We start from the raw sequence: 11,189 nt of genomic DNA, 5'->3' as shown, positions 1-11,189 counted from the left end.
TTTTGAAGCTCTGTCTTCTTTCTTCAAGGTGAAGGCCTCTCAATGGCATCTCCACTGTGGGTTTGCATTGATTCCAGGGCTCTCATATTGGGAACAACCCACAAAAGAGGGGTAAGAGCCTCAGCTCTCACCACATCCAATGAAAGCAGATAGAAAGAATCTACCACAGACTAAATCATGTGTGTGTGTGTACTTATTGCATTGATGCACGCCTCATGGTTTTAGCATAGAAAGACATGCATGTGACATGTTCTTGAGTGATTTCTTTTTCATCAGATACCTAAGCAGTTAAATACTTCACAAAAAGCTAATGTTCACTTGCAGTTAGTGGCATATCTGGAGACATTACGGGGCACATTTACAAGCCCCTTACGCCAGATTTGCGCTGCCGTTGCGTCACTTTTGTGACGCAGCAGCGGCGCAAAGCCAGGGCCATGCAGCGGGCTATTTACAACGTGACGCATCTAGGGAGATGCGTCATGTTGTAAAGCCCTGCGCCACATGTGGGCGTTCCTGCACAGGGGGGGGCGTTCCGGTGCAGGAACGCATCCGAAAAGTGGCTGAGTTAAATCTAAAAGATTGCACTCAGTCACGTTTACGGCCATGCTGCGTCAAAACCCTGCGCCTTCTTGAAGCAGGCATAAGTATTGACACAGCATGTTAGAGATAGGGGCACCCGAGCCTTGTTGGAGCTGCGTCACGCTTAAGACGCAACTCCAGCAATGAGCCACCTTTCCACGGGGGGATGCGGCACGCATCTGCCCATCCGTGCGCCATGGTGCACTGCATTGTAAATGCGGTGCATCAGTGGTGGAGCACGGGTGGGCAGATGCGTCGCAACTCTTCTGGCGCATCCCTGCTGATTAGCAGAGATGCGCCAGAAGTAGTAAATCTGCCCCTACGTGCTTTAGGATTTGCAGTAAAAAAGCTAATTTTGTCAGCAAACTTGCTGAATTCTTCTGAACACCTTTGGAATCTCCTGACGAATTTCCTTGCTTCTGATACCATATACCACAGGATTCAGGGCGGGGAGGGCAAGATGTTCAAAGAGCCTCAGCAGCACATGGATATAGCGTGGTATAAACTTATCCACTCTGTTAGAAACAGGAATCAATATTAAAGTGCAATAAAGGAGACCCACCAAGATTAGATGAGAGGTGCAAGTACTAAAAGCCTTGCGAGCGGCTCCCGAGGAGCGCATCCTCAGTACAGCTCGGAGGACCATACCGTAGGAGAAGGCCAATGATAGGGAAAGAAACGACAAATAAGCACTTAGAATGAATAAGTGATAGAGGTTATTGGCCGCAATGATATCACAGGCAATCTTTGCCAGGGGAAGGTTCTCACAGAGGCAATGTGGTATGGTATCTCCACAGTAATGCAGCCTAGCAACTAGCAGGGGATATGGCAAGAAAATAAAAGAATTGCAGGTTATTAATACTGCAACTGCCTGTACGGTTCTCCTGCAGGTGATGATAGAGGTGTGGTGCAATGGTTTACATATAGCAACATAACGATCAAAAGCCAGGCACATGAAGAAGGATAAGTCTAATCCTCTGCAAAAAGCCAATATGAAAATTTGGCTGAAGCAGGCAAATTTACTGATTGTCGTATCATCAAACCACAGGACAGCCAAGGCTTTGGGTGCAACTGTGAGGCTCATTAGCAAATCCACCATGGAGAGAAGAAGGAGGAGATAGTACATGGGTTGGTGCAGACGCGGCGATGAGTAAATTGTTGCTATGAGGGTTGTGTTGGCTGTAAGAACCACAAGGAAGAGAAGAGCAATGGGGATGGACAGCCAGTGCTGCCAACTCTCAATCCCTGGGAAGCAGATCAGCACAAATCCAGAAATATCTGAGGATCTATTGTATGTGGTGGCCATGTTAAAGGTTTAGTTCATTTATTACCTACAAGAAAACAAATAAACAAGGGATCAGTAATTGTCATGACATCAAGCTGGTGACACGCATATTTTGCCTGAAGTTGTCACTTGGAATATTTTTTTTTTTAAGAATGATTTTCCTTTACCTACCTATTCAAGTGTAACTGTAATTTTGAGTTATTTTGAATTATAGGTGGTTTATTTTGGGTTGCTTGAGTTTTAATGGTTAGTGATTAATATGTTAATATTTTTAAAATTATATATTACATTTTAATTTCAAATTGTAGGATTATTTGGGTAAGTTGGGGAATAGTTTTTAAGAAACATATCTACGCCTGAATCTATGTATCTATTTATTACTCTGGTGGTGATAGCTCAAGTTATATTTAGGACAGAGTTATCACAGGGAAAGCATTATTTGTTTTCCTAATATCTCAATATCCCAATATCAATGAATCTACACAACACTTTCCAAAAAATAATCATCTGCTTTGGCTACTTTATGGAAAGTTTGGCAATATTGTGCCAAACTGAGAAGAAGATAACATGGGGTTGGGTCCCAAAACGTCAATTTCTCATTTTAACTCCTATAAGAAAGTTTTATCTTGATAGAGAAAAAAGTGGCTTAACAGAATTAGATAAAATGTAGCACAAAGTTAAAACTTTATCCATGAGTGCTTTTCAATGAAAACAAGCAACATAAGAGATCAAGGGCCTCATTTATGAAAAGTGATGCATCGCTGCGCGAAAACAGCGTCACTTTTCATTGCGCCCTCCTTGCAACATGATGGATGCGTCATATTTACTGTATGACGCATCATGTCGCAAGGAATGACAGATACGTCAGTTTTACTGACTTATCTATAGGCGCATAAATGACGCATTGCTGGAGTTGTGTCTAAAGTGTGACGCAACTCCAGCAATGCAGGGGAAGGCCTGTGATACAGCACTGCATCAACCTTACGCCTGCCATGAGGCAGGCATAAGGTTTTGATGCATTTGCATCCTAGAAGTGACACAGTGAAATCTCATAGATTTCACTGCGCCACTTCTACGAGGCTTACTTGCGTGGGAACGCCCCTCCTGCATACATTATACCTGACACAGGTATAATGTAGCGCAGGGGTTTACAAAGTGACGCATCTGTTTAGATGCGTCACTTTGTAAATAGGGCACAACAGGGGGCATGGTTTACGCCACCGATGCGTCACAAAAAGTGATGCAATGGCAGCGCAAAACTAGCGCAAGGCCTCATAAATAAGGCCCCAAATATTTAAGCATTACCATTAGACAGTCCAGAGCATGAATTTATGTAGGGTTGCCAAATAAATAAGTGCGTTACTAAAACAGTGGCAAAGTCTACTCTTAACAATCTTTGTATAAAAAATTGGGTTCTCGGGTGACTGGGGTCTGAGCCACAATCAGTCACAGTCCCTTGCATGGTGATCCGTTAAAAAAGTTACTAAATTAGCCTGTGCTTAACCCTTGTTAGCTGGGCACAAAAACACTGACAGGCCAAACTTAGAGGCAGTCTGTAATCAAACAGTGAAAAAGTGAAAACAGAACACAAGAAAAATCCAACACCAATTTTGAGAAATAGAGGACATTTTAATCAATTATTTGACACCAAAACAGCAAAATCCCAATCGGTAGTACCAGAGTTATGAGCTTTTAAAGTTTTTTTTGTGAAAAACTGGTGCCTAAAAGATCAAACCATTAGTAAGTAAATAAAAAACATTTTTAATATTGAAGTCAAGAATTACCGATATTAATATGAAACAATAAAATGATGAATAAATCAGACAGACAGGTGTATATGCTTATTGAATGCAGCAAATTATATTAAACTTAAACAAAAATAAATGATGGGTTTCAATGATAATGGTATTGTATGATACATTGACAATGATAATCTTGTCTTTTTTTTAACATTTCTCCATGAAAAATGTACAGTTGCTGTTCAAACTAGCAACATTCATCACAAGCACAGACCAGGCCAGAACTAGGCCTGACAGACCAACATGGGGCTTCTAAAATGCTCACAACTCTTCCCTCAAACACTACATCTGGGAAGAAATGAAACCAGGAGCTCCCAAGACCCAGAACTCATGGAGGATGTATGTGAAGCCACCTCATCATCCTTGTGGCTGAAGGTCTGCGGGAACCTGAGTCCCCATGCAACTCTCTCAAGAAGCTTCTGGATAAACCGGCAAAGCAAATGCCCTTTGCAGCAGATAAGCTACATTTTAGAAAAAAAAGCCATGCATGCTCGGGAATGAATTCCTATGAAGTTCCCACCCTGAGAAATCTCTAAAGAAGCTGTGATATGCAAGAGGAACCTGGGCTCATGTACTAGGCACTTGACCCATTTAGTCAATGAGCGTATATTGTGGCCCGCTGTTGTGGGCCCGTGGGGTAGGCCTAGCACGTGGGGCTCAATAACTACACGGGACACTTGTGTTACTTGCTCGCCGTCTCCGCAGCCGTGGCGTTTCTGCCTACGTGTCTGCGTGACGTCGTATTTATTGAGGAACGTACAACTAACGTGCCCTGACGTGCACACCATCGCGTGTCACGTCAGGGATGAATATCGCGACACTACATTCCTCCCCAACACACAAAACAAAAATACAATACAATACAATACAACCCTGGGTTCGTGATTACACCCCCAGGTATGGACAACAGGTTTCACAGTGTCCCTCACTCTGCAGCTTGAAATCCCAACAACAAAACTTAAACAGTCTTACTTGACGTAGTCTCGTAACCGGCACGAGGGCGCGGGGTGCGGCCTCAGGTCGTAGCGCACTCCACCACATTCCACTGCAGCATCCTGACCTCCACTCCCAGAGTCACCTCCTGCGCCGTTCTCTCCGGCCTCGGGCACGCCAGCTACTTCAGGCGGCAAGGTCTCTGGCTGGTGCTGCGTAGTGTCATGTCCTTGACCTGTGGGCTCTGCTCTCTCACCCGCCTGGCCCTCGGGTTCTAAGAGTCTTTCCTCTCGCGGCATGTCCCTCATAACCCTGTCCTGGCGTCGTTCATCCACTCCGGAGGGCACGGGAACTTTCTTGAAGAATGAGACATTCCTTGTTATCCTCTCAGCACCCTTCGGGGCTGTCACGCACGTGCCTCGGACTTTCTCCACCATCCAGGGCTGAGGTTCGAAGTTCAAACGAAATTTGCCCCCTGGCACCCGATTGCGGATCAGTACATGGTCACCTGGGGCTATTGGTGAGGACACAGCCCTCCGGCGGGCGTCGGCTTGAGCAAACGCTCCACGTCGATGCGCATCAATGGCACTGTCATTGGGAGTTTCGGGCTGCCATTCTGGGTGATGCGGTATTGAGTCTGTGACAACCCGCCCCATTAGCAAGTGCGCGGGTGCCACTCCCGTGATTGAGTGGGGCGTTTGGCGATAGCTGCGGAGGAATGTGAAAATGGCAAGTTCTACAGACTGGCTCTTTTCGTGGGCAATCCGTATTACTTTGTTGAGGGTCCTCATGAAGCGTTCTGCTTCTCCGTTCGCTTGAGGCCATCGGGGGGTGATTCGCCGGTGGTGAATCCCGAGAGCCTGTAGGTACACCGCGAAGTCTTGGCTCTGAAACGGTGATCCATTATCAGTTCTGATCTCTTTAACAATGCCATGGGTTGCCATGATTTTCTCGAGCTTCGGGATTACTTCCTGAGCACTCAGAACAGTCAGTATCTCAACCTCCGGATACTTGGAGTGATCATCTATGGCCACTAAGGTGTGCCGTCCGTCTGGCAGGCTGCCTAAGTCGACGCTGATCTTTGACCAGGGCCTCCTCGGGCGAGGCTCCATCACCACGGGGGCCGGCCGGGGCACTTCACCGGTTAGCTGACACGCCTGGCACTCTCGAACGGTAGCCTCCACAATCTCGTCCATGAGAGGGAACCATACTTTGGTTCGGAGCCGTGACTTAGTCTTGACCATGCCCTGGTGACCGATATGGGCTAGATCCACCACTCTCTGGGTGAGGGACATCGGTATGACCAGCCGGTGGCCTCTCAGCAGGCATCCAGTCTCGTCTTCCGTCAGTTCTGTCCTCACATAGTACAAGCTCTCCATTATCTGTTTCGCCTGAGGCGTCAGGCTCTTCCACTCCTCTCGGGCGCGGGTCCAGCTGTTGTCTCGGACTGCTACTCTCGCTCTTTGTAGGCACTCGTCTTCACTGGTGGCCTGGGACAGGCTAGCCATGGACACTGGCCGGGGGCATGACCGCGCCGTGACGCACCGGACGTATTCTTCTGTTTCTGCCGCCTCCTTTATTTCTCTTGGAGTTGCTGTGCGGGGGTGGCGAGATAGGTAGTCCGCCGGGTTTCACGCACCCGGCTGGTACTCAATCTTGCAGTTGTAGTCCTGCAGTTGCAACATCCACTTCTCTATCCTTGGCGGCGGCTTCGTGGAGGTGCCCGCAAACAGGGAAACCAGTGGCTTATGGTCGGTGGTCACAACAAAGGGTTTGCCGTAGACATACAGGTGGAAGTGACGACACCCCCAATGAATGGCGATCGCCTCCTTTTCTATTTGGGAGTATCTCTGCTCCGTCTCAGTGAGTGACCGGCTGGCGAAGGCCACTGGGGCCCACTCCTCGGCATTTGTCTTCCGTTGCAGCAGGACTGCGCCCAGCCCGACTGGACCGGCATCGACGGCAATCTATGTCAGCTTGGCCGGGTCGAAGAAGGCCAGCGTCGTGGCTTCTGAGAGTGCGTGTTTGACTTCCTCAAATGCTCTACTCTGGTCACTGTTCCATGTCCAGGGGGTTGACTCCTTTGTGAGTTCTCTCAGTGGTGCTGTGAGGTTCGCTAGATCCTTGATGAACCTGCCACAGTAATTCACCATTCCTAGAAAACTCCTCACCTCCGTGACATTTGCAGGAGCGGCTGCCTCCTTGATGTCCTTGACTTTGTCCGGATCGGGGTTGACGCCGTCAGCTGAGAAGATGTAGCCGAAGAACTGGATCTTCCGGCACAGGAATTCGCACTTCTCCCGATGTAGTGTGAGGCCTGCGTCTCGTATGCGTCGTAGCACCTGCACCAGCCTCTCACTGTGTTCCGCTACCGTCGTGGCATGTATCATGATGTCATCGCTGACGTTGAGCGCCCCGGGGATTCCAGCGATTAGCTCTTGTATTACATTCTGGAACACCTCCGCAGCGCTCGATACCCCGAAGCTCAGCCTCGTGTATCGCCTCAGACCTACATGGGTGGAGAACGTTGTTATGTTTCGGGACGCTTCGTCCAGTACTAACTGGTGATACCCCTAGCGTAGGTCCAGCTTTGAGAACCACTTGGCGCCGGCCATCTCCCCAACGATGTCATCGATAGTCGGGGTGATGTGTCGCTCCCTTTTGATGGCAACGTTAGGGAGCCTCATGTCCACACATATTCTGACAGCGCCTGGCTGCTTGGGTTTCTTCGCCACGACAATTGGCGACACCCACGGGGTCAGTCCGGATACTTTCTCAATGATCCCCGCTGACTCAAGCTTCTTCAATTCCGCTTCCACCAGTGGCCTAAGGTGGAATGCTATGCGGCGATGCCGGAGGGCTATCGGCTGGACCGTGGGATCGATATGCAGGTGAACTTCTTTCCCCCGGAACTTGCCTATCCCTTGAAAGATTTCCTCGAACTCCTCCAGAGTGTGGTGTACTGACTCTTGGTGTACCCCAAACGCGAAGGTTACCACTCCCAGATCTTCCGCCGCTCGACAGCCCAGGAGCATGCCTTGCCCGTCTTCGGTGACGTAGACGTTCGACGTGATGGACCTTGTCCCATGGGATATCACCGTTCTGAATTTCCCTCGTACCTTTAACGGTTCTTCCTGTCCATAGGCGAATACCGTGATAGTCGAGGGCTGTAGTGGGGGCTGTGGACGCATGGACTTGTGCATCGCGGCAGCCATGATGTTGATGCTGGCTCCTGTGTCTACCACTGTTGTGACTTCCTGTGACCCTACTCGGATGCTGCATTGCGGCAGTCTCCTCGTCCGGCGGGCCGCCGTGCCTATCATGTGCACCCGGTGTATGACTTTTTCCTCCTCTTCGTCGTCGTCCATGTCGCTGGCTCCCGGACCTCCTTCCTCGACCGTGTGCACGGCTTGGCGGGGCTTTCGGAAACCCTTCGATCGGCACACTTTCTCAAAGTGGTTGAAGCGTCCACACCCTCTGCATTTGGTCCCTCTTGCTGGGCACTCCGACGGGGCGTGGGGTGAGCCACCACAGTATCCACAGGACTTTTGCTGTTCTTGAGCAGCCGGGGCTGGTTTTCGTCGGGGCCACCTCTGTTTCGGCTTGACTGCCACGGCATTGACCGGCTCGGCCTTCACTGGCACTTGCAGTGCCGCCTCCATGTGCGCAGCGCGCGCCTTGGACAGTTCCTTCGTTCGGCCCATCGTCAGGATATCAGCTAGGGGCTTACCGGATTCCTCCAAGATTCTCTCCCTCAGCTTGGCGGACGCACACCCTTGTATTATCTGGCCTCTTATCTCCTCCGTCTCGTCTCGAAACCTACAGGTGGCCGCTAAGTTCTTTAGACGAGCGTAGAATTTGTCGAGCGACTCCTCCGGCGATTGGCGCGCCTGGCGAAATATGAAGCGTTCATAGTCGCGGTTTGCCATTGGCTCAAAGTATTCGTTGAGAGCTGCTATGAGCGTCGTGTGCGTCTTGGGGGTGGCTTCCGCGAGCGTCTTCACTATGTTGTGAATTTCTTTCCCACCTAGGTGAATTATCATTGCGCGCTTTTGATCTCTGTGGACCTTCGTGGCCTCGAAGAAGATGCGCACTCTGTCCTCCCAGTCTCTCCACCGGGCTGCTACCGTCGATGGGGACCCCTCGATGGAGAACGGCTCTATTGGCGGGATTGTCGCCATGTTGCGCGTGCGTGGCTTGCGCAGGGTTGGACCTCCCTCTCTCGTGTGCCCTAACGCTGGGCGAGACCTTCTGGCACGTGTGTGGCTGGCGCTGGGCTAGACCTCCTGCTCACCTGCGCTCTGGCGCTAGGCGAGACCTCTTCTCCCTTGGGCAGTTCAGATTCCCCAGGAGGGGGGGGGCCTCCGAGACAGCAGGGGTGTGTGTGTGGGCCAGCCACTCCCTTGTCCCACGATATTGAGGGCTTAGGCAAGCTCAGGGGCACTTGACCCTACCTTCCTAGGCATCCGGTGAGCAAGACGACGCTGTGTGTCTCTTCTGTCTTGCTTCCGTCGTGTGGAGGCAGGGCACGGCAGATGCTGCGCGCTCCCTAGGTCAGGAGGGCAGGGCACGTGAGGTTCTTGAAGTGCGCTGGGGCGCCGATGGCAGAGACGGCCCCAGCGCGAGCAGCCAATCACAACGGAGCACTCCGGTGCTTCCGCGCACGTCCTGGGCGGACTGTCAGCGCGGGGACCGCAGCGCGCTCCGGCGGGGCACGAGCACCGCAAGCGAGGAGCGCTGACGGCCGCCACACCAACCGGACGCGCCGACCAGGAGCGGGGGCACGATCGCACCCTCGTCGCCAACTTGTTGTGTCGCTGGGGGCCTAAGCTGATAGGCCCGTGGGGTAGGCCTAGCACGTGGGGCTCAATAACTACACGGGACACTTGTGTTACTTGCTCGCCGTCTCCGCAGCCGTGGCGTTTCTGCCTACGTGTCTGCGTGACGTCGTATTTATTGAGGAACGTACAACTAACGTGCCCTGACGTGCACACCATCGCGTGTCACGTCAGGGATGAATATCGCGACACTACAGCCCGCCCTCATTTCAATCACTCTGTGTCTGCCCCTGACGTCATGCACGAGCGTGTGTCTGCAAGAGAGCATCTTCAAGTCCATGAACTGCGGAGACAGGTTGCTAGCCAGACCCCCCAAGCAACTGCCCCCTCCTCCTGTCATTCGACTCTGAGGCAAATCACTGGTAACCAAGTGAATCCTTTATCTGGACGCTCTCTTTTGAAATAAGGCACATATTTACTAAGAAGTGGCGGAGTGCACCATATATACAGCAATATGGTGAAGCCCAGCGTGTCCCCCTGTGCTGGTGCTAAATTTAGCTGCCTAGCGCCAACACAGACACCCTTGCCCCAAAGTGTTATGGTGTCTGCGTTGAGGGGATGATTGTTCATGTGCAGGAAGGTCTCTTTAAATGGTGCTTTGTAACTTCTAAGTGTGCGTTAATGCAGCACACAAAGAAATTGCAAAACGTCATTTTAAAAAAATGATTGTTTATGTGTAAGAAGGGACTCCTTCCTGCACATAAACAATCAATGGCGTTTTGCTGTTTCTATGTGTGAAAAAACAAAACCAAGGAGAAATAAAGCATTTCTCCCCATTTTGCCTGTTTAACAACAGGTTTTCCCTGGTCTTAATGTTGGCGCTGCCTCCTATTAATGCCACCCTTGTTAATGGGGGCAGCTTCAAAATCAATGGGTGTTGCGGTGAAACGCACGCTGCAAAACCAATGAAGCTCCCCTTTCACGCTAAGTATAGCATGAAAGGGTGCCTTATTTACAAGGCAGCGTTAAATCACGTTAAGTGGCTTAACCCTGCCTTGTAAATAGGAGAAAGCCCCCATCGCCACTACAGCCTCCTAAAAAGTGACGTTGTGGTGGCGATAGGTACTTGTAAATATATCTCTAAGATTAGCAAGGTTTTGGCCCTTCTACCTTTGAACTCTGCACTACAGCCTCCTAAAAAGTGACGTTGTGGTGGCGATAGGTGCTTGTAAATATATCTCTAAGATTAGCAAGGTTTTGGCCCTTCTACCTTTGAACTCTGCACTTTCCCCATTGACAAGGCATTTTCTTTTACTTTTTAGTTCTTAGCTTTAATTGCAAACTCAACACCATATGATAATTTCTTTTATTGCTGTTTTACATGAATTGGTTTTATTGAAGTGAAATCAATCAATCATTGTGTCCAAAGTGACTCTGATATGAAGAAACCATACATATGTACTACCAAATGTCCAGGCTGAATTTAATGGTCATACTGTTAAGGAACAGCACCAATTGTATAGGGATATCTTTTGGAATTTATTGGTTTTGCCTTGATACAAGGATCTTCTGTGCGGCTGCTGAGGCTGTATTGGTGCTTATGAGGCTTTATGGAGGCATACTGTGATTGTGTCTAGGGACATGATGGTTTTGGCTAGTAACTGATTACTGTGTGTGGACACTTAAGGCAGCGAACGGGCATTTGAAGCTATGTTTAGGAATATGATGACTGTAAATGGCCTTTGATGCATTCTGCCATGGTTTATGGCAGCTTTAACAGCCTTCTCTGAATCTCGTCTCAAAGGAGAACGCACT

The 11,189-nt window shown here is 49.8% G+C and overlaps 1 protein-coding gene across 1 annotated transcript; it reads right to left on the bottom strand.

Moving 5' to 3' along the window:
* Positions 1 to 937: 937 nt before the first annotated feature.
* On the bottom strand, positions 938 to 1,885 carry LOC146806269 (olfactory receptor 56A4-like). The gene has a single exon (XM_085620618.1). The coding sequence runs from the start codon at positions 1,883 to 1,885 to the stop codon at positions 938 to 940; it is 948 nt and encodes a 315-aa protein (XP_085476744.1).
* Positions 1,886 to 11,189: the final 9,304 nt, after the last annotated feature.

Source organism: Triturus cristatus, chromosome 8, assembly GCF_964204655.1.
Source record: "Triturus cristatus chromosome 8, aTriCri1.1, whole genome shotgun sequence".
Taxonomy (NCBI): domain Eukaryota; kingdom Metazoa; phylum Chordata; class Amphibia; order Caudata; family Salamandridae; genus Triturus; species Triturus cristatus.
This window is presented reverse-complemented; position numbering and strand designations above follow the sequence as displayed.

What these genes read in the sequence shown, in the direction of transcription:
- LOC146806269 (XM_085620618.1), bottom strand. Translation starts at nt 1,885, where the DNA reads ATGGCCACCACATACAATAGATCCTCAGATATTTCTGGATTTGTGCTG.